The following is a 25,070-nucleotide window of genomic DNA, read 5'->3' as shown; positions in this document are numbered from 1 at the left end:
AAAAACGTATCGATCACCGGTGACCGATTCATAGTAACCGTCAACCAAAATGTTTTCGGTGAGCCTAACCTCAGCTCCTTTACCAGCGTGTTGAATGTCGAATCCTGTCTCCTTCTCTTTGAAAAGCAACCATTCTAAAGATTCTTTAGAATGAGTATTTTTCTTCCTGTAACCACCAGGCGGTATTATGCTTATTTCGTCACGTTTGAGAAAGTTCTTACGAAAAACTTTCGAGCAAGCACTAGCAATTGTCGATGCTTCAACAAACGGACATGTACCACCTACTTCTACAAAACTTTTTCTAAACGCTGAACAAGCTTTTCTAAGAATGTCAACATCGGTTTTACAATATTTTAAAATTTCAGTTTGAAATTTGAAAACGTAATTAGATTCTCGCATCTCTTTATGCCACGATTGAAATTTTTCTCTCTCGTGAACACCCATGGAGTCTGGAGAGAAAAACTTCTCGTCAGGTATAGTACCTTCGTAGTTATTATATTCTTTTTTATTAAATAAATGCGGAAACGTACCTTTAATCAGATCATCGGAAAAACCAAAAGCTTTTGGTAAGTCAGATAATTTCATATGAAAATAATTTAAGCTGTCAACAAATTTGAGCCCTTCACCCATAGTCATAAGCATGATACTAGTACCATTCATTATAACTTTAGGTGTAATGTTTGTTTTTTCAACAAAGTATTTTAATATAAATTGAGCGTCAAAGCTCTTACTATTGTGTGCTATACACACAATTTGTTTTATATTTTTTGGTTTTGACGCTTCTGCATTTATTATATATTCACTAAATAGTTTGACGGTGTTGGTGCCTTTGAACACAATAGTTACACCACCGCCACAAAACGTGCATTCTTGATTCATATTTGAATCAATACATTTTTCACAGCATAACTGCGCTACACCTAAATTTACATTATGTTTAAAAGAAGTTTTGCTGAGACCTTCGAACTCTTCCTCTTGGGTAGTTTCAAAGTCATAAAAAAGAAAAGCATGCGCTGGTTTTTCTATGGCTTTGCTATCTACCGTATTCACAACATTTTTTTTAATTTTATTTCGTACAATCGGTACATAACACAAATGATTATACGGTCTTACGCATGTGCAAGTGGGACAGTATGATTTACCGCATTCATGAGTGTTCTGTTCAACGGATATGATATTATTACAAGTGTTGCACCTTTTCACGGCAGCGCAGATGCTGATATTTTTATTAAATGAGTTTATTTTTAAATGTCTATTGTAACACGTTTTACCGTAAAAATTAAGTGAGCAATCGCGACATTTTATTATTTCGGTATTTTTCGGGCACATAGGTGTAGTCATACACCGGTCACACGTATACGCGCATTTGTGTGTTGATTTACGATTTAATTTTTTGTTACAAAAGGGACAGTAATATCTACAAGCTGTTAAACCAGTTAAGCTGGTTATAACGTCAAAGTGACCTACCTCATTATCTATTTGCTTATATAGTATGTTTAAAAAACGTTTTGGAGTTATATTTTCAGATTTTACGTATTTATAACCATCAAAAAATATTGAGTCACCAGTACCTAATTGCTCTAACGTGTATATGTTAATTATAGTCTCACCTAATTTTAAAAAATCCTGAAATTTTTTTATTTCGGGCAACCCACAACCAAGTGTTGCATTAATATCAACACCTGCGTTTCTACACAACTCTTCAGCTTTTTCCAGCTGAAATTTCAATTTACTTTTTCGTATCCGTTCCCACTCGCTCTTCACGATAGGCGAATCCTGCCCCTGTTTTGCACAGTGCGCTAAGGCTACGACTAACGCGCGCGGTAGACATTTAGCGTCTTTATTAACTATGCTAACTACGGATTTTGATTTTATAATATCATAATTTGTTAGGGATCCTCTACCCGTAGGCGGTGTGATGCTAATTATTCTAATACATAACGTGTCATCAACTTTCAATTCACGCGAACTCTGAGTGATAAGATCTATCATCCTCCAGAGATCGTTGAATTGGTAGTCGGTCAACAATCTAAAATTATGTAACGGTCCGTTAGATGGTTAGATAATTTGGTAGAAAATTACTAGATATTGTGATTCCTACGTAATCAGTCGACGCACAATTTTCAGTTATACAGGGTGACCCAATTTAAACGGGCACCGCTCATAACTCGTCAGGGACAGCCACAATCGAAAAAATGGTAGAGACCAAAGTTGTAGGATATCGAAGGGGCAACCCGATGGTGACCTTGGATTTGACCTTGAACGCGTTTTTCAAGGTCATTTGAAGGTCAACTTTGGATGTTTAAATAGGAACCCCATTCTTTTATTGCGGGAATGGAAAGAGCGGTAAATTTTACGTTCAGAATGGTATGTTCGGTTGCGGCACTGAAGGTCATCGCAAGGTCATGCAGCCAGAATGAAACCCCGCCTACGTAATTCCTCTAGCAACGCCAAATTAAAAAAATTGGTAGAGACCAAAGTTGTAGGATATCGAGGGGACAACCCGATGGTGACCTTGGATTTGACCTTGAAATGACCTTGTAGGACTGGCTCAAATTCGAGGTCACAATTCTCCCCCCCCCCCCCCCCCTATACAACAACTTTGGTCTCTACCACTTTTTTTTAATTTGGCGTTGCTAGAGGAATTACGTAGGCGGGGTTTCATTCTGGCTGCAGGACATTGAGATGACCTTCAGTGCCGCAACCGAACATACCATTCTGAACGTAAAATTTATCGCTCTTTCCATTCCCGCAATAAAAGAATGGGGTTCCTATTTAAAAATCCAAAGTTGACCTTCAAATGACCTTGAAAAACGCGTTCAAGGTCAAATCCAAGGTCACCATCGGGTTGCCCCTTCGATATCCTACAACTTTGGTCTCTACCATTTTTTCGATTGTGGCTGTCCCTGACGAGTTATGAGCGGTGCCCGTTTAAATTGGGTCACCCTGTATAACTAAATAAATTCCGCATACATCTCTGTAAATCATCCGGTCTATCGCTAACTAAAACATCTTCATTTATTTTTAAATTAACTTCCCTAGCATTAGTCTTAAATCTAGGATAGTAATCTATACTATCCGAAACTACAGCAAAGTACTCACTATTTTCCGGGACGACTGGTTCAGATGCTCCTGGAAGGTCTGCAGCTGTTGGCGCGGAAACCCCCGCTGCTGCGGCCTCTTGAAGCTCTGCTGCTACCTCTTGAACCTCAGCTGCTGCGGCTTCATTAGATTCCGCTGCTGCGGCCTCCTGGAGCTCCGCTGAGGTCACCTCAGGGTGATCTGCTGCGTTTCTTTCACTTAGTGAAAAGTTTTCCTCAGCTGCTATGGCTGCTTCTTCCAATAGCGCGTCCGGAATCTCCATAGACTCTTCATCCAGGTTCTCCACTGTACGTATTTTTTCGTACGCATTGAAGCAGCCACTCAAATCACTGGTCCAGCTACTGCCTAGAATTGAGCCGCCCTCACTAGAGTCACTATAATCACCTATGCTATTCACGCATTCTTCTTGATTTTGACGATGATGATTAGAACTTGCGTCGTCAAACTCTTCCAAAACCATCAATTCGGCGTCCCGATGGTCCTCGTCATTTAAACCGAATGACACGTCTCCAGGTAGCTCTGCATTCACAGCGTCGAGAGCATCATTCTCGCGTTGTAGACCTAAAATAAGTAATAATATTAAAGTCGCAGTTTTAACTAATATATTACGAATTTTAATAATAAATATTTACCCTCTCTCAGTCGAAGTAAATGACCCATCAAGGCTCTTACTTAAGGTGCGTTTTCGGTTCCTCGTGCTCTAAGCACTATAGACACGGTTTCTAAAGAGTCTAAATCCTCTTTAAACACCCTGTGTCTATGTAAGACACCGATACACACCGTGCTTTGCGTCTGGATAAATTCCCGGAACAACCTTCTCACATCCCTGACAGCATCCCTCAGCGCCGTGGTCAGGGTGCGGTTGGTCCGTTCTCCGCCACGAGGTTGATAGGCTCTCATATAGAGTTTCACTTCGTGAAGTTCATCCCGAAACCTACGTATTTCTTGAATACACCCGCTGTCACCTCTAGCGTGGAGGAATGCCACGCCCAGGGCATCGGATCGGGCAAGGATTTTGAACAAAGTCTCCGTCTTGAAATCCATTTTGTACACTCAAGAAGTTCTCTGTGACTTAGATAGCTGCACAACACACTAGACACTGTGCATAATCCGCACTTGTAGACAGTAAGTTTGGAATAGTAAACTAAACTACTCCTTAGGACCTTATATACCGATAGTTTCCCCACTCTGAACCTCCTGACGATACCGTTCTTTAATAACAGCGGACCATCCTTAGCCATACGTATATCCACGAAAATTATTTTATTATATGTAGGCACTTTAATGCACCTGTAATAAAATAATTTTGAAGGATACTTTTCGGGCTACAAAGTGAATCTTTGGAAATTCAGACGTACGTTTGGCTGGGGCTGGAGAGCGCTGAACCGACCCGAGACCCTTAATGACCTACCGAAGTGACCGTTTAGGGAGTTTAATGGTCTACAACGTCGCGCTGTGTATGAGTCGTTAATGACGTGCTTAGGACGGACACAGGCTACCCATGCATGATATTGCGACTGATGATCTAATAATAATAAAGTTATTTAGACAACCGATTACTAACTAAAAGAACGATAACGACGCATCGTCATTACTGAGGCTGCGTTTGAACGACTGAGTTTATGAGACATTTTAAATGCATCAGTGAAGCGTCGCTGTCCGATACTATCAGCCGTAGTGGGGCGACGGTATAGCGTACTATCTAGGTAATTATATTTAAACACAAATTTCACCATACTCTAGTCATTAGAGTTATTATTCATACACGCTCTTTTCTCTTTCCCTCTCTTGTATAAACACGTATACTACCCTTTCACGCAAACGTATTTAAAGGATGGCTGTGACAGTCTTTGAGTATTCAAGTTGCTACGGCATTAAGTAACAGACGTACGTTTTCACATCAGTTTTCACAGTAGTATTACAAGTTTTGTTTAAAACATGAACAACACTCGTTTGTCAAGAGATACAAAGCGCATCGCAATGGCATCTTATAATTCACGAGAAGATGCTCTGCAATATTTACTATATTCAAGAGTTTATCCATTAAACACATCGTGTACTAAAAAAATTATCGTTGGTCTTAAGCCCCAAAGCAATAACGATTTTACTTGTATTGTAAAAATAATTAATCAAACATTTTTTGGTATAAATTTCACAACCGACACATGGACTACGTTCAAACTACATTTTGCTAAAATTAATAGCTATTTTAGTGACGAAGTACAGAATAATCCAGCAGCTTTTGACAAGATCTCGTTCAACGGAATTACACTGAGCTTTACAACTTCATATGGGACCAAAGCTATATTACTGGATAAAATCGAGAAGAAGACCACCACTAGCTACACATCAATAATCACTAATGAACGTGTAGAATATGAAGTGAGCAATAAGAAAAAAGCGTACTCTCCTGCAATTGTTCTACAGAAGACGACTTTTGAGGGCATTGTTAATATGCTTGAGTGTATCGACTATACGATTGAGGCATGTGTCAAAATAGCCTCTGCAGTGTCACAGTGCAGTAACGATATTATTAATAATGTTTACAAAAAATTTATTGAAAATACTGTACTCCCTCAAACTAAATCCTATGTCAAACAGTATTTACGCTCGAAAAATACTGAAATTAAAAATGCAATATCAACTAACTTTGACGAGAATTTTAATAAAAATTATTTTGACGTAATTTTTAGTGAACTGCTAACACTACATTGTAATATAATATCAGAAACTGTAATTGAAAAAATTACGACACCTAAGTGAATATTATTATTGTGAATTATTATTCCATAAATATTGAAAATACAGCACATGATTTATATATATATATATATATATATATATATATATATACATAAAATAAAAACCTGTTTTTCCTTATTTACAGAAACTGAACATATATCCTATTATTTATTTAGTTTTACGTAATTATTATTGATATTTATTATTATTATAATTATTATTATTATTATTATTATATTCATATGAGCGTGTATAGACGCTCTCGAGCAGGCGCTCGCGTGCACACACACACATATGCCTGAATGTGGAGATGTGTGTACACATATCCATACATACGGACGTGTACACATATGTATGCATACGTACGGACGTGTACACATATGTATGCATACGTACGTGCATGTACACATATGTATGCATACGTGTTAGAAGGTACAGAAATCTACCTCACCAACACATAGTTAAAAGGACGCCACATGTACACGATGCATTGACAGCTGCTGAAGGGAGGGGGTAACTCCCACAGACGCTACAGCCACGCTATATCGCTGGCTAGAGGGGAGAGGTACACAACCCAACCACTCTGTCCACCATCTTGGACCTAACCTTGTACGAGCGTCAGCTGTTCCCTACAACGGCGGCCATCTTTGTCCCCATCCTTGTACGCCGACTGAGGCTCTTACCTCCCCTCTTTGGCCGCCATCTTGTCCCTATCCTTGCACATATACTACTATCTATAGTCTATTTTTATCATATTTACTGAGTTAGGCTATTTTACTATTAGAAGGTCTGAAAAGTATTGGTCTGGAATTTGGTCAGACATGACAATAGAGCAAGTGCTTATAAGATCCATGAAAATTGTTGGAATATTAACACATGGTCAAGAAATTACGCAACGTGTATTAGCCAAATAGATTCTATCTATGCTGATACTTGTTAAAGTTTCCGAAGCCATGAAAAATTTGTAATACTCTTTCAACTATTTCTGAACAACTTGTAGATTTACGATCTTCTCGACTCAGACAAGATAAAAATGACTAAGTAAAACTACTAAGATTTATAGAGACACGGGATCCATTCCCAGAATAAGACTTTATAATGTCCATTAGTACAGGTTTAAAAGCAACTGAAAATATTAATTGTCACAAATCTTTGGAAATCGGTCGTTCAGGACTTGCATCTATAATAGGTAAAACTTTTGGCAATGTCAAATTTCAAAGAAAAAATAGAGTTTTGTCACTTTGAGCTGTAAATTCTTCGCTTAAAGTCGATAATGAAGTCATATCTATAGATCCAACTTTACTTTTTCAAAGAATTTCGCTTCATATTGGAAAAAAAGACGACATGGAAAACTTACTAAAATTTGAACTTGCACCCTTTCCTCTGTCAATTTTCAATGAAGCTGACAGACCTTCTAATAGTAAAAGGGCCTAACTCAGTAAATATGATAAAAATATACTATAGATACATTAATATTAATAATAATTATTTTTCGTATAAAATACAATATTGTGTAAATTAATCAAATTTAACAATTGCAATAAATACAAAAAAATTGCACGCAAACATGAAAAATTGAAAAATACTAATTTTTTATTGTTTAAATAATAGCTTGCTATAAAAAAAACATAACTTGGCTCCTAATGCTCGTAGACAAACGACTTTTTTTTAATTAGATAAAAATCAGTACTTTTCGATGGGCTTTATTCGATTTTGATTAGACTTAAATCTTGTCTTTGAGAAGAAAGTTAATTAAGCACTTTATAAACATTAGCATCCAGGGACTCTCCTAATAAAAATTTCGTGGTTTTCGAAAAAGTTTTTTGAAATATAACTCTTTTACTTTATTCACAAGCTACGGCGCCTAATCAAAATGATTTTTTTACATCAAAATCGTATTGTGAAAAAAAAATTTCGAAATATAGACATCTATTCAATAAAAACTGTGATTGATAGAAGCTTGAACTTTGGCATGCTTATTTGGACTATAGAGTAGTACATTTTCTTAAACTACCAATAAAATAAGGTAATTTTTTAAAAAGTTATTAACAAATTTTGATTTTGACGAATTCTGTGGTGTTTTCCAATTTGCAAGTAAACTAATGGATTTTGAGGGGTGCTATCGTCAACTTTTTCGTGGATAATTGAATAATAAACAACTTTTACTTTAAACTTTTCCGCTAAAATCAATACTTTTTGAACTGCAGAGGAAAATGTGAAAAGAATTCCGAAATCGTATTTTAATTGTTTATAAAAAAGTTAGTGTACAAAATTGGTGGCTTTCTTCCAGATATTATTGTTCTACATACTCTTCCTGACCATTTCCAACAATAAAATTACTATCAGAAATATAATATTTTATGCTCGCGTGAAAAGCTGGCTCTGCACTCGTATAGAATCAACTTTTTCGCACTCGTATGGAAATATATAGGCCAGGCTTTAGGGATTTAAAACTGCCTGATTGTGACCTAATTTGTTGTAGAAAACCGATTGTGCGATCATTTAAAGGATAATAAGCAAATAAAAGGGTATGTTTTTTACACGCATTTCCGTTCCTTATTGTTAGTTATTAACAATTTATTGCAAAAAAAACGTGATATTGGTATTTTTCCGCTTATAACTTTAAAACTAAAGGAGCTGTCGGAATGTCCCAATAAGATGATTTGTAGAAAATAGAAAAATCTATATAATGAGAGGTCAAACGCCTCAATCGGATAATTAGGAAAAACCGGAAAATTAGGCGTTTTATCGAAAATTCACAGCTCCGTCATTTTTTGAGCTGGGGCGCTTAAATTTTGGGAAAAAGTAGGGATTATAATATTCTTTATATGTACGAAAGTTGGGTGATGTCGGATTATTAGTATGCTCAAAATTACGATTCAAAAGTTGCGGTGCGATTTTTTCCGACAGGCCTGTATTCTTTACCGTAAGTCCGATTGAAATTTAAAAAAAAGGGTTGAAGAGTTGACATGGCAATATTATACACATCGAATTTAAGTATAAAATGGGGCATAAAATTTGATCAGAACATTGTATACATAATGTTTAGCACTTTATTTTTAATTTTTATGTGTGCGGTGACGGAGATGAAGCTTTTATATCATATTGATGACCCATGTTGCTATTATAGATTAGTCATTCCTTATCACAGATTATGTGGCATTTGACAGCTTTTTTTGATCATGCAGCATTTTTATTAATCTTTTTCGCTTCCTTCCTAAGGAAGCCTTGCAATAGTAATGTTTGGAGTTTGTGTAAAAACATGTAGGAAATATGTTTTGAGACATTTTAAGTCGAAAAATAGTGTTTTTAGAAAATGTCAGATCTTTGGGGGCTAGCGTGCATACGCGAGAGAGAAAGAGAGAGAGAGATAGAGAGAGAGAGAGAGAGAGAGAGACAGACAGACAGACAGACAGACAGACAGACAGACAGACAGACAGACAGACAGAGAGAGAGAGAGAGAGAGAGAGAGACAGATAAAGAGAGAGCGAGCCAGCCGCCAGCGGACTGGACCTGGGCCTGTGCCTGAGGCCCGCCGTCTACTGCGCGGCGCGTGTGTAAGCGTGCCAGCATAAGCCCTGCGTGGCTAAATTGTGCGCGGGAGGCACTACAGCCACCGCGTTGTAGGGAAGGGATGGGCGAAATACAGAGTGTAATAAACTATAACCAATGTGTGTGATTATTTTCCCCTCTCCCTAGCGTTCTCCCAAACGTGATGATCGCGCCAAATCCTACGATTAAAGAAAAATTCTAGCGCATGCGAGGCTCTAGGTGTTATGCACCTGTGTTGGGAGGCACAGCGTCGCAGACACTGATGAAAAATATGAAAATAAAAAAATAAATAAATATAAAAGGTAATATCTCTGGATTGAATAATATCAGGAATCGAGAGACGAATTTTAATTGTTTTCTTTCTGTCTACTGGAATGGTGTGATTTGACAGCAAATATTAACTCTATAACAATGTTGAGTATAAATCACGTTTAAAATGAAACTTTTGTGAAATAGTTATGCTCGTAAAAATATTGACGGGCACAACTGCTAAGCCATTTGTTTTCTCACATAAAGTAGATTCGAGAATTATTGCTTACGATATACGTTTATAGTTTTAGTCGACTTAAGTGGTCATTATCCGATACATGAACGTATACAAAGTTGACGCATGTATATTCATTGATAAAGGAAAAAAAAATAAGAAAATGAACGATTCCGCAAAAGTATTATATTTTTCTTAAAAAACGAGTATCCGCCAGAGTGAGTAAAGAGAGGCACGTATATAGCTTAGAAAAAAAGACAAAAAAATTGAAATAAAACTAACAGATCTAAAGTTAGAATTCGCGAGGTCAGAATCACGTATTGCTGAAGCTAACAAAAAATAGTAAACAAATTCGGCGACTTTGGAGACGATCGCACGGTGCTCCGTGGCGACTGCACGACATAATAATAATAATAATAACAAAAAAAATCAAGACGAGACAATAGTTACATAGAAGCCAAGCCGATATTCGACTCGAGCGCATCGCACATCGCGCGATCAATATTTATAATCGATGTTGTGAGCGTGAATTCATGTCGAAACACTATTGACGGACATATGCACGAGTTGATAAGAGGAAAAATATTGAATCAACGAATTGACGACACGAAGAACGATAAAGAAATACGTGACATATAGGATAGACGCGATGTGTGAGCGCGCGACGAGTAAATATATATTATAAATAATATATAATAATAAAAAAAAAAAAAAATAAATGATATTTGTTATGTGTTTTTTCCTCCGAATTTTTTCGACTATGCGCGACCGAGCGTAAGTATGCACTTCTCTTACACGACGAATTGACGTCAGTTTTGAGAGATAAGGTTTGTTATACCAGGGAAGAGACGGATGGTAAAAAATTGAGGATGATGAGCGCGATGATGGTTACGATAATGGTGAGAGGGATGAAAAAGTGGATGATAAGGAAATTCAGGCTAGTATTCAATTATGCCTCTTTGCATATAAACGCATCAGTGATTCTTGCACAAAAGGCTGCTATACAGGGACAACAGGCCCTAGTTGGCAAAGTCAATATGAACAATTGCCCGGCTAAAGACTTAAGAATATGTTGGAAGAAGAAAAGCAAAAAAATTATAATTACAATTAAAAATGTTATTTTTTCTGACTTTATTATAGATCCAGTACAATAATGGTATCTCTTATTTTAGCGATGATAGAACTGACAAAACGAATCTATAATTGTTGACAATATTTAATCGATACAATACTGTCTCTGTACAATAAATTATCACTTTTAATAATATTAAATAATTCAGTCGTTTTCATTTAATTAATTATCAATAAATTATATCACTAAGTCATTTTTGGTATTTGATTCCTTATAAGTATTATTGTAAAAAACAATTTTTGTATTAACTAAATAATTTTTTTTATTTATATCTTCTCAGTGAATTCAATTTTGTCAACAGACACTTTCTTATAACATAATTTCGTGCGTTATTTTGGCAATTATGATTGCATAAACATAAAATATTACGATCACTCATGTCAAGTCTACTGAAATATAAATTTATATTGAATGGTTTTAAAGTTTCTCACTCAAGAATAATGAAACAAAGAAACTAACATAAAAAAAAAATTATGTTATGAGTTTTAAGTCTTCATGTTCATACAATGGAATAGATCTAACAGAGTACCAGCTTTTGGTCTCATTTGTTTGTTTTGAACAAAACATAGTTATAGAATGAATTTAATTTACTGTGGTACCTCTGATAGGTCTGGCTTTTTCTTTAATTCAAATATTTTCTTCAATTTGTCACTTATTGTACTGAAGCTGCCTTTTGTGGTGCGTAAATGAGCTTCCCACGTTTCCTCTCCAGTATAAACTTTATGAATAATACACGCTAGTGACCAAACGTCTGACTTAGTTGTAGTAGGTTCATTATGCACCAAAATTTCTGGTGCCATGTACGAATATATGATTTTACGGTTTCTGCCAACTGTCGTGTGAAGTGCAGAGGGCAAGTCATCGCACTTGCTCAAGCCTAAATCACAAATCTTGGTATCGCCTTCTTCATTGACCAGTATTTTTTCTGGTTTTAAATCTTTATGTATAATAGGTACTGATAGTTGATGTAAGAAACTAATTGCTTTACACAATTGTGACAAGATATAAATCTTATGCTCGTCAGACAATTGATACTTGACATCTTTTCGAGTACTTCGAAGTATTTTTCTCAAATCTGAGCTTTTAAAATGCTCCATTACTATATAAAAATTCACCGGATTGAATCCTACAGTCATAATAGAAATAACAATGGGGTGTCTTATCCTATCCATAATTTGTACTTCACGTAAAATATACTTATTATTATTAAATATTTTCACCCTCTTAACAGCCACCTCCACGTTATGCTATATTCCAACATTAACTGTGCCAAATCTTCTGCGTGAGCATGTACTTTGTAAAATTACTTCTTCCGTGTTAATGATTGGTATTGACAGTCTTAGAGTATCTAGTTCTGATTTTTCTGGAGTATAACTTGTTGCTTGTCTTTCTGGGATTAATATTGCTATTTTCGCATCGCTGTTGAATTTGTAGTTTACACTATTTAATTGGCTATGTGATTGCAATTGTAACGGTCATTGATTAGACGGAAGATAAGCACTGTATTTAGGCGATGCGATTGCTGACATAGTCGAATCTATTGGCTTTATTAACAGACTATTTGGATTACTAGCTACTGAACTAGTAGTAGAGAGTGCAAACGTAGGCTTCGCTGCTTTTTTTACACTGTTACGCGTGCTTGCCACAGCACTTAAAGGTTTCAGACATATTTCGCTGACATTACTTTGCTCCGATTGCACAATTCATGATTTGCCTTCTATGTTATTAGAATTTTTTTAGAGGAGTGGAGGAAATCTGTGAATCGTTAGAAACATTTTCTATCTCTGTTGTAAATATGTACAACTTACAACAGTGGCGACTCTTTTAGCGAATCTTGTGCGAGAATTCCCAATAATCATATGATTTTCCATCTGCATTTGTAAAAGTTACGAAGGAATTATTATCAAACGTTCCAAGTTCGATAATCACATCTTTGAAATACGACTTATTTCGCTTGATTATCATAGCATTTACTGCTAGGCCTTGTATTTGTTTGTACGTATAGGTTTTCTTTATACTAAGTTTAATTGTTTTGGTTCCTCCGATTAATCCCTTCATATGCTCATATTGTGCATTTTTATATGATCTATTTTTCCACACAAATTCCAATATCCTTTTATTCTTCTTATCACTTTTCTGTAAATTAAAAAATAAATATAATTGAAAAAATAGATATATAATAAAAAACGTATATGCTAAAACACACACACACACACACACCCATATACAGGGTGAGTCATTTTAATCTTTAATCTCAATTATCTCGTTGGCAAAGCATGCCAGCGAAAAAAGTTTCGGGTACAAGTTTTAGGATTTTTCCCTGGCTATCTGATGATGACCTTGACAATGTCATTGAGCATGACCTTCAAGGTCATTTGAAAGTCAAGTCGATTTTTTCAAATAGAAACCCCTATTTTTGGCACCAGAAATGGAAAGAGCGGGAAATTTTACGTTCGAACATGTGATTTTGGAAACAAATCATCTTTTGTGCGGAAATTACCTTTGACATCAGCCGAACCCAGGATGCACCATCGAGGAGGTTGTCAAAAGGATTTAGCATCCCATTTTTTGTTTTATTTTTTTTTGTATTTTTTTTTATTTGTTTTTTTTTGTTTTTTCCCTTTTTGTTATTTTTTTGGTATTTTTATGGAATGTTAACTGGAGTTAACCATTGATTAATTGTTCGAAATTACCGCCGTTTTGTTGGATGCAAAGATCAAGTCGAGCTCTGAATTGTCTTATGGTTCTAAGTAGAACATCTCGAGGGATTGCTGCACAAGCTGTACGAATGCGTTCGATCATATTATCTCGCGTTGTTGGCCGTTGAGCATAAACAACATTCTTAAGATATCCCCATAAGTAAAAATCGGGAGGGGTTAAATCAGTTGAACGAGGGGGCCAGGCAACTGGGCCACCTCGCCCAATCCACCTGCCATTGTAGCGGGTGTTTAAATAATCACGAACAATGCGTGCATAATGTGGTGGTGCTCCATCTAATTGGATCCACATTCTTAGCCTTGTGGCTAGGTCTACATTTTCTAGTAATTCAGGTAAAATGTCTCGAAGTAATCTCAAAAAGTTTACCCCATTCACGTTCTCTTCAAAGAAATAAGGACCAATCAAATAGCCATTGATGATTCCACACCAGACCATAACACTCCAGCGGTGTTGATTGTCTATGGGCCTGAACCAATGAGGATTTTCATCTGACCAATAATGGTAATTATGTCTATTCAATTCTCCAGTGTTTCTGAATGTTGATTCATCTGAAAAAAGAACGTGCCTGAAAACGTCTTGATCTTGTTGAATCATTCGTATTGCCCATCGACAAAAACGTACTCGCAAAATCATATCATTTGAGCTAACTGTTGTGTTAATGTTATGTGATAAGGATGATATCTTCTCGCTCTCAATATTCGGGATGCTGTTGATTGAGGTATACCTGTTTCTCTTTCTATTTGTCGAGTACTAATGTGAGGATTAAGATGAATAATCGCTAGAATGGTAATAACACGAGGATCGTTTTCGTCGTATTCATGATGACGGCGTTGACGAACAAAAGCTCCATTTCGAGCTCTCTGAGTTAAGGTTTGAATAGTAACATTACTTGGGTGTCTCCTATTGGGATAGCGTTCAGCATAAAGTCTGGCAGCTGCTGCATAATTATTTCGACTTTCTCCCAAAATCATGATCATATCAACGATTTCGTTGGGACCATAATCAGCCATGATCAAAATCAAAATAATTTGTTACAGACCAGTAAACAGGGAAACAGATTTTATTCAATAATAATTATCGATTTACAAGAAGTAAAAAACACGATTAAGCTTTTCTGCACTAATTTGCTATCTACATAACTGTTAAGAGTAGTTCACTCTCAAAAATTGACACTAATACAAAATAATGGAATGACTTTGAAAATTTTTGAAAACTGAAAAAATTACCAAAATTTTAGAAAATATTGAAAATTTCTGGAAATATTGAAAATTTTTTCATTTTTGAACGCATGTCACTCTCTTTTCATTTATGGGGCTAAAAGTAGGGGTTTCCATTTCAAAAAATCAACTTGACCTTGAAATGCCCTTGAAGATCCTGTTTAACGACAGGGTCAAGATGACCATTCGTCAGCCGGGGAGAAAACTGAAAACTTTTGTGGGTAACATTTTCTCCTTGAATGCATTCGAGTTCAGCTAACCAGTTGTACTGTTATCGGCATGACCAATGACCTTGACCATTGAATTTAAGGTCAAGGCAAGGTCATATTCAAACGTAAAATTTCCCGCTCTTTCCATTTCTGGTGCCAAAAGTAGGGGTTTCTATTTGAAAAAATCGACTTGACCTTCAAATGACCTTGAAGGTCACGCTCAATGACATTGTCAAGGTCATCATCAGATAGCCAGGGAAAAATCATAAAACTTTTACCCGAAACTTTTTTCGCTGGCATGCTTTGCCAACGAGATAATTGAGATTAAAGATTAAAATGACACCCTGTATATACAGGGTGTTTCATTTTAATCCGACCACGACAAAAAACCATGGAAAAGCTAATTTTAACGAAAAATGACCTTAACAAAAGTTGAAGGGGGTAAAGGGGCCATCTAATGACACCAACACCTTTGATCTTGAACTCGATTTTCAAGGTCATTTGAAGGTCATTGTATTTTTCTATCTTCTTCATTGTATGTGTCAAGCACCCCAAAGGGAACACAATCCTATTACGTCCACGTCGTTGTTCCTGGGCAACACTAAAGTTAGGATATAAATATGGACTCCACATAACATTTGATATTGCATTTTTGCACTTTTGACCTTACAAAATGGCTTTGAAGTCAGCAAAGCATAATCACATTTTAAGTCAATTATTCTCTTAATGTTTATTACAATAACAAAATGATAATCCTACGAAAAAATTGAAAGGAAAACATTCTTAGGCTGATACTTCTTATTTGACCTTGAATTGACCTTCTCAAGGTCACTAAGGTAAACTTGAAATGTCATTTCCGACGTAATTTTTTCCGCTGCTCCGTATTCCGAGGTCAAAAATAGGGGTTCCCGTTAAAAAAATACAATGACCATCAAATGAGCTTGAAAATCGAGTTCAAGATCAAAGGTGTTGGTGTCATTAGATGGCCCCTTTTGCTCCCTTCAACTTTTGTCAAGGTCATCGTTCGGCATCAGTAAAATAAAACCAGACAAACAGCGGTTTAGCAGATTTTTTGTTATTTGACCTTGAATTGACCTTCTCAAGGTCACCAAAGCAAACTTAAAATATCCTTTGCGACGTAATTTTTTCCGCTCTATCCGATTCCAAGGTCTAAAATAGAGGTTCCTATTTAAAAAATCACAGTTACCCTCAAATGACCTTGAAAATCGAGTTCAAGGTCATAGGTATTTGTGTCATTCGATGGCCCCCTTTACCCCCTTCAAGTTTTGTTAAGGTCATTTTTCGTTAAAATTAGTTTTTCCATGGTTTTTTGTCATGGTCGGATTGAAATGAAACACCCTATATATATATATATATATATATATATATATATATATATATATATATATATATATATATATATATATATATATATATATATATATATATATATATATATATATATATATATACACAATATAATTTCTAGTGAAATAATACCCGATTTGACAGATTAGACATAGCATCTTTCACTCCTTCTTTGTTCTCATCACCTCGTATCATCTCAAGAATTTCGTCAACCCAATGTCTCTTATGATCATCAGCAAAACTTCCTTTAGTAGAACTACCCTCTAAAGATGATAAAATAAAATATATAGAGTAACATTCAGAAAAAAGTATATTAATTAAGAACGTACCCTTCTTTTCTTTATTGCAATTCACGACGAAGTCGTGAACATAAGCAGGAATTGATATACACCCATCAATGGGACTTAATCCAACTTCTCCCTTATCATTATTGAACACCAAGCCCGTCGCATTACAGAAAAACTTCTAAAGGGATTTTAAAAGCACTGTATCGTTTGTAATAGGTAGCTGCATGCTACGTTTACCACCTGTTACTGTTATTAACCTTATGATAAGTTTATACAAAAAAATTTAACAATTATGCAAAAAAATTTTATTCTGATTGTTGTCGCGTTAGAATACAGTACTAGAATTTTTTTTAGGTTATATTTCGTATTGATCGTTTCAGCTGCAGCACTCACTCAGGCACCACACGCACTATTTTGCGTGCGGCTACCAAGATAGCGCGCGCGCATGGAGCATGCGCAGACTGACTACGTGAGCGCTGACCCATACAGGCTTCCGTAGTTTTGCCCTCAGTAGTTTCAATATCATTAGCTGTCAGTATCACACGGACCTTCATCAGAGGAATCAATCTGCTAATTAAAAAGTGAGTAGAAGCTGCTATGTAAAGCCAAGTTTTGCCAATCAGCTGTCTGCGATCTACGTCTGCCCCTTTCGATATCAGAGCCTTGACTATTTATTTTTATTTTGGTACCAGAAATTTATCAGAGGTTGCAGAATGCAGTGCAAAAGTAAGCATGAACACCTTATTTGTTAGTGCTAAGTCAAGTCCTAAAGGGTTGAGCCCATTTTATTTCTAGCATTTATAACATATGATCCTTTATCAAGTAATTTTGTAGCTACTTTAACCGGTTTCTTGTCATCACCAGGTGTCGGCTTTGCAAAACTGTTTTTTTCATTATTATTTTAGATATTGCTTATTTTGATAACAGCTGTTATTTTTGCAACTCATATGATCGATGTAACTTTGTTTATTTTATTGTTATTCCAAATAGAATAATAAAATATTCATAAATATTTTCAGGATAACATTTTTGAGGCTGCTGTGATGAAATGAATGAATTAGTGAAGCCGGATAGCTTAATCAGTTCACAGAAAATCTTCAAAACAGACCCAACCATCAAAGAGACGGATAAATCTAGATAAATGACGACTGTTTACGTCTTCTTCATTTAGCAAAGCTTACGTCCACATCGTAGAGAACTGTTGCTGCCTATTGATGGCAAAATAACAGCTGCCCAACATCTCTAAGGATACAAATACTTGTTATAGGTTCTTCCATGTTTACACATTTCAAATAAGCTATATTAAGTGAAAAGTTTGTACATTTTCTAAATTCATTAACTTTCTATTGTTCACATAGTTCCAGCTCAAAGGAAAAAGGAGATAAAAGTTTCAGAGGATTCAGCGAGCTCATACAAAGATGCATTTATAGTACCTACACATCAAGATAACTGATTCACGTTAAAACCTTTTTAGTTTGAGGTTGAAATTCTCAGAAAGCAACACAAGGTTTAAATAATAATATAAGTTGAGAGAAAAAGCACTTTTTAAAATTTTTTTTAAGTGAATACTTCCATAGGCTCGCCAAGTACACATTTTACTGGGGAGTAAATCGGCCAGCGGCGACGGTCACAGCGTCACGACAGACCGATCGTCACGAAAGCAGCGGCAGTAACTCTCTCCCCACCACGCAGTCTTCGCCGCGCATGTTAGCACGCTCGCACAGCTCAGCTCTTCCCTTACGTATCAGCCGCACTTATTTACACATGCTGCAAGCGGCTAAAGGGTTTTCTCCGATTTCGGACGCGCTAAAATAGCGGTACCTTTTCATGGTATTTCAATTTTTTTGCGTCAACTAGACGACGTGACTTTTTTAATATGCGCAAAACGTTTGCAGGTAAATATTATTGTGGTAAACATTAGCACTGTATGACACGCCCTGGCGTAAACCTCGATTTACCGCACGCTCGTGCAAAAATGCACTCTCTAAATTTTGGATTACGCACGTTGTCTCATAAAATATCGTACGATATACTATTATTCTTATTATATTTTCTTTATTTGTATTAATTTTGTCTATCATAAATTTACTAGTTAATCAATGATTACTTCAACTAAGATTTTTTAACTCTCTGTCAAGGTTACGATTAAGTTGGAAAAATAATAAAACGGCAGCAATTCATGCATCAAAATCACTAAATAAAAAAATTACAAAAATGTATCAAAAAAGTCACAATTAAATTTATCCTTGTATATTACTACTTTGCACTCAACGAAAACGCATTTGAATTTGCGTCGAAGACTAATTCATTTCAGTTTTGCCGCGAAGATATCGTATATATTATATTTTACACTCTTGCGCCGAAGACTATAAAGTACATTCGTAGTCCCACTACGAAGACTAGTACATTTCTCACTTCGTAAACGTTTGATTCCCTGGCGACAAAACTATTCAAAATTTTCTAAAATTCTACACCATCTATTTAAGTATTCACTATGGGCTGTCTCCGAGATAGCCACATTTATTTTTAAAAAGTTATTTTTTATCTTCTTAAACTGCAGGTTGTCTTGAAACTTGATATTTAAGCCCTTGAGGGGTCGTTTCAGGATGCTGGTTTAGTTTCATGAGTTTGTACAGAGCAAAAGTGCTAATTGGCTCGAAAGCACAGTCGCCAAACGCCATTTCCGATACCCAGGGCTGTTTTCGTTCTGTGCAAACTCACTAAACCAAACCAACATGATAAAACAACATACTAGGGGATAAATTATGAAGTTTCTAGTCTAAGTAGAGGATAAGTTGAAAGAAAAAGCACTTTTTCAAATTTTTTCTTTAAAAAGTCATTTTTTTCTCTTCTTAAACTGCAGGTTGTCTTGAAACTTGATATTTTAGCCCTTGAGGGATCGTTTTAGGATGTTGGTTTAGTTTCATGAACTTGTACAGAGCAAAAGTGAGAATTTGTTCGAAAGCACACCCGCCAAACGCCATTTCCGATGCCCAGGGCTGTTATTGTTCCGTGCAAACTCACTAAACCAAACCAACATGATGAAACAACGTACCAGGGGATAAATTATCAAGTATCAAGACGTATCCACAAATTTTATGTCTTTCACCTATGTATATGTTGTCGATACAAACAGCAAAAGTAGCAGCGAGGATGTTAAAGTTTTGCTCAGATATATGGAATGATTTGCTGAGATTATATTCAGTAATCCAATTATCATTCGGCTATTGAAAGAAGAGTAATCTCTAGATAATATTAAACAGCATTATGTCAAGTGTAAATAATGTACAGTCTAGCTGGCTGATCAACGAAGCTAAGGAGGTAAAAAACTTAACCAAAAACATCATTATACTAATTTTTAGTATAAAAATTCATTTTCATTATTTGAAATATATTATATTTTATAGAATATTTATTTATGCAGGTGCTGTAAGGACAATGTTCAAGGGTGGATAACCGTAGTAGTCAAAGGTCGTCTCTAATTTATGTGAAATGGTCTTGAGCTCGTTAAAAAGTGGACATTCATATTCATTATTGAGGTAAGAGACAAAGTAATAATAAATTTTTGTTTTCCTTTAAGTTTATCCTGTTTTCATGTTTACCTACTTATGGCTTTTTAATTTACGAGTGTGATTTTCCATGAAATTTACTTAATAGTCATTCTTAATCGCTGTGATTGTTATAAATGTATTGTACTGTATTTTAAGTATAGAAAAGTACCATTACTGAATCTTTTACTATAATATTTAACTATTTAATGATAATTTGTATTTTGAATTTGGGTGATAAGTCAATTATTTATAGTCAATTATCCACAGGTTAAATACTTATTGATATTCAAATAGAGTAGAATACATTTAGAAAAGATATTGGACTAAGAATGTCTATTTAATAATTTTTATAGAAAAGCACACTCGTAAATTAAAAATCCGTGGATAGGTCTATAGGTAAATATGAAAAGATGATAAATCAAAATAAATAACGATGTGATGATAGTTTTCAAATCAGTTTTAAAATATCTGTGAAAAATTACAATCTTTTTTTTAACAAATAATGGATATAGCAGGAAAATGTTTGATTTCTTTTTTTGGAATCCTTGCCATTGCTATTGAATATACATTCTTTGTCGCTGTGACTGTTATTAATGTATTTTACTGTATTTTAAGAATAGATAAGTACTAAGACGACATAATGCAGGTGTCTATTCTCCTCTGTACGCGACTTATAATATGCACGCCGTTGTTCCACAAATTTAATTATACTCCCAATGTTTGAAAAAATTAATCCATTTATTGTCGAAACATATCCACGTCTAATTTATAATACACTTCAAGCTGCAATTAATAAAAAAATAACGATAAAATGAAAACAATATGATATAAAAAACGTGATGATACGTATACTTCAATTCCATTATTAAAGTATTTTGGCATGTCTTTATAGTATCTAAAACATACTGGACACTTTTCTTTATTATTGTCAGCAATCAAGTGGCAGCTGTCTGTAATTCTTTTATTGTCTGTTAAGTGACGAAGTTTCTGGATGAACATTCAGAAACATTAAATTAAATGAAACAAAGACAGCAGGAAAAATCCAGACTTCGACGCTTAACGAGCGTAAGAAGTAACCCTAAACCAAAACAAACTTCTCCTCCCTCGGCTGAAAGCGCGCGTGCACAGTCGACGCTGCAGTTTAGCCGTTGACCGTACTTAGGCCCATAAGGCTTAATGAGTAAGAAAGAGAGCGCGGCTAAACTGAGGTGCGAAGGAGAAGTAAAGACCCTGCGTGGGAGAAAGCTATGACGCTTTCTTCAAGCTTCGCCTCCCCCGATTTTTCATTCCTGTATGTGCGATCCAAGAGTAAGGACGCTATTCAAGAGTTCAATTTTATAGTCATATTTCTGAGTCTTTAAGTTGGAGTTTAGTCTTAATTGTGATTCCGTCTTGATCATCATTTACCGAAATTGTGTCTTATTCCATTTAAAAATTATTTGAAGTCTCCAGAAACAAATAAAGGAATTTCTGAAATAATTGAGTCTAAGAGATTACTTGATTTGAGAGTTTTGATCGTCAACCTTTGGGTCATCCCCGTCAACAAACACAAGTAAGTCGTTCTCGTTAATAATTTAATTTTCCTTGATGTTTTTTATCACGCAAACAGCTCCGCCGTGACAATCAGTGTGAAGTACTGATCTCCCCCGTATGCTATCATCCGCATAATCATACAACATTGTTAGTTCGGTAAATTTATTATTACCCTAACATTGTCCAAAGACAATAATCTAAAAAAATACAATTTCTCAATTTTTATACATTGCTAAGCGAAATTTAAATGTTGTATTGTATAATATTGAAATAATAACTTTAAAATTACTTACAATACCATACCGACAAATAAAACGAACATTGCCATGTTAAGCTTCGCAAACTTCCATGTTAAAGTAAAAAATAATAGATTTTTTAAAAGAAAATAATTTATATATAAAGTAATTCTTATGTAACAAAACAAGAAAGATTTTATTTTTTGCAGAAGATATCTGAATTGCTAAAAAACTCAGGTTATGTAAACACATAGACTGTCAGTTTAGATTTAAAAACAATGAACTTGTTATTGAGTCTAGATTGGAATTCTATTTGGCTGCTAAAAAGATCAAGATACTAATGAAAAAATGGATTATTTTTAACTAAGGGAGAAACAGTTTATAGTTTATTTTTATTTTATTTTGTGATAGATTTTTGTTTTTGCTAGATTTTGAACTCTCCTGAAATGTTAGAAAAATGTGTTCAATGCAAAAGACCAGCTGGAGTTTGCTAATGTTTGGGCTTTTTGAGAATAATGATAATGAAAGAGCTACTACTAATAAACTATAAACTTGTCTACACAAATTGATTGGTAAATTTATTTTTTAGCATTTTGTTCAATAACTTTGACAATTTTTTTTTTATTTTTGGGTAGTAACAATTATATTTTAGATACAGTATTTCATTGAGGCTGCACAGAATTTTCATACTCCAACAAGAAGGAGTTTTGTGCAATATGTGTAAGAAGTACACTACGTTGCTATGAAATACAATCCATACATGTTATAATCGGCGCGCTGACATGATGACCCTGATGACGGTTGCGGCAGTACCAGAGACTCAGTGCGAGATCACGGCCGGGGAGTTCGCGCGCTACGGTAACGGCAGCGACTACTTTCAAGTCCTGAACAAGCGCTAATTCGTCGATCCGAGCAACCAGTTCCGGGCCTGCAGCGCCTGGAGCTACGACACCACCTACTTCCAGTTGTCCCGGGCCATCAAGTGGAACTTCGTCTGCTCGTCCAGTCGGCCTACATGTTCGGCGTGTTTTTGGGCGCCGTGACCCTCGGCAGTATGGTGGAGAAGTACGGGCACGAGATCATCTTCTACGTATTCTCGGTGACCCAGTTCGTCGTAGGGGTGTCCGTAGCCCTAGTCCTCGAGTACTACACCTTTCTCGTAGTGACGTTTCTCTACGAGATCTTTGGCTCGGCTGGGGCCTACATCACTGGCTTCGCTATTACGTTGGAGCTCGTGGCGCATCCAAGCTCACCGTCTGTGGACTTATGTTCCAGCTGCGGCCTTCGCCGTGGGCTTTATGCTCGTGGCCGCCTAGGGCGCCGTGGTCAAGGACTAGATGTGGCTGCAGATTATCTACGAACTGCACAGTGCCGCGCTCCTCGAATACTGGTGGCTTATGGACGAGTCAAGGTGGCTCTGGGCCCAGAATTGCATCAGCGAGGCCCTCGACATCGTGTTAAAGGCCTTCCAAATGTATACATCCGTCCAGCTTAACGTCTAGAGGTACAACTCTCAGGGCAAGGTCAATGAGATCAACAACAAGGATGGCGAGCACAGTGAGATCCACCTGCTCAAGTCGCCGAACTTTTAAGCCAAGATGAGGCAGTTCAATCGTCTACTACGGGCTCTCGCTCAACACGGGCAACCTCGTTGTCAACCTCTTCCTCATGAGCATAATTTGAATGATTTTGTACAAGTAATACTGAATTTAAAAAATAGTTGTGTCATTATAAAGCGTATCACGCGTAGCTTTTTAGTAACACTAATTTATTTTTATGGTGGTTTTTAGCATGCATTTCCAACTGGATATGTGTGTCAGCAGCGTAGCAAACCCATAATACAACATCAGTGCCTACTGCCAACTCTCTGTCGACTGGTTTGAGCTTCATTCTACTACTTTCGAAAAAAGTTGCTTAGGAAGCAGCTGGCCACGGAAGCCCCGCGTAAGAGCGTATCCTCGACCAGAGACGTTAAGAAGTCGCAACGTTATAGGCCCTGTACCGTAGCCTTCCGTGAGATCAGACCAGAGTTCACGGATACCAGAAGTCCACGGATATTCTGATCAGGAAGATGCACTTCCAGCGTCTGGTTCGTGAAATCGCGCAGGAGTTTATCGACCAGCGTTTCCATAGCGCAGCCATTGGCGCTGAGTACGAAGCCTGTGAGGCTTATCTGGTCGTTCTCTGTAAAGATATGAACTTGTATGCCATCCACGCCAAGCGAGTCACCATTATGCCCAAGGACGAATTCGTGGAGAGCAGGTTTAAGTTGATCGCGACAATGATAAGTTATTATACGATTTCGGCGTTATACTTTCCATTTCACATTATTTTCATACATTCAGATATGATTATTATTTTATAATAATATCGATAAGAGTAAGCCTACGATAATAACCTTTCTTGACCTGGCGAAGGCTTTTGATACTGTTGACCACAGTATAGTACTGGCCAAATTATATCGTATTGGAATCAGGGGTCAAGCGTTGGATCTCCTTTCCAGCTATCTAAATGATAGATATCAAGTAGTCAAAATAGACGGTAATGAAAGTGATAGAACTTTAGTTAACACAGGAGTCCCGCAAGGAACGATATTAGGACCGCTACTATTTATTCTGTATATTAATGATGTCTTAAAGGAGATTCCCCCCGAGTCCATAATTTCTTATGCAGATGATACTGCTATTATAGCTACAGGTAAAGACTGGATAGAAGCTCAAGTAAATATGAACAATTTCTTAAGTGTAATTGCCGAGTGGCTGGCAGTAAACAAGTTGTCCTTAAATGTAGGAAAAACAGTGTGCATGACTTTTGGAAGTAATATTGGAAGCGTACCAGCTCAGATAAATGTTAAAATTCTTGATAAAAGTATAACTAGGGTGGAGAACTTTAAATATTTAGGAGTTGTCTTTGATAGTAATCTAAAGTGGGATAACCAC

At 36.2% G+C, this 25,070-nt stretch overlaps 2 protein-coding genes across 20 annotated transcripts in view; both read right to left on the bottom strand.

The window, feature by feature from the left end:
* The window catches only part of LOC100117353 (kinesin-like protein KIF13A), a 1,179,147-nt gene that overhangs the window by 281,579 nt on the left and 872,498 nt on the right, over positions 1 to 25,070 (bottom strand). The gene's annotated exons all lie outside the window — the stretch shown is intronic.
* Positions 10,997 to 13,144, bottom strand: LOC103315422 (cyclin-dependent kinase 3-like). The gene has a single exon (XM_016987169.2). It carries the CDS (start codon positions 12,182 to 12,184, stop codon positions 11,600 to 11,602), a length of 585 nt encoding a protein of 194 aa, XP_016842658.1. The 5' UTR covers positions 12,185 to 13,144; the 3' UTR covers positions 10,997 to 11,599.

The sequence above is a fragment of the Nasonia vitripennis genome (assembly GCF_009193385.2).
Source record: "Nasonia vitripennis strain AsymCx chromosome 4 unlocalized genomic scaffold, Nvit_psr_1.1 chr4_random0004, whole genome shotgun sequence".
In the NCBI taxonomy this organism is placed as follows: domain Eukaryota; kingdom Metazoa; phylum Arthropoda; class Insecta; order Hymenoptera; family Pteromalidae; genus Nasonia; species Nasonia vitripennis.
This window is presented reverse-complemented; position numbering and strand designations above follow the sequence as displayed.

Excerpts from the sequence above, each read along its gene's own strand:
- LOC103315422 (XM_016987169.2), bottom strand. The coding sequence starts at position 12,184 with ATGGATAGGATAAGACACCCCATTGTTATTTCTATTATGACTGTAGGA.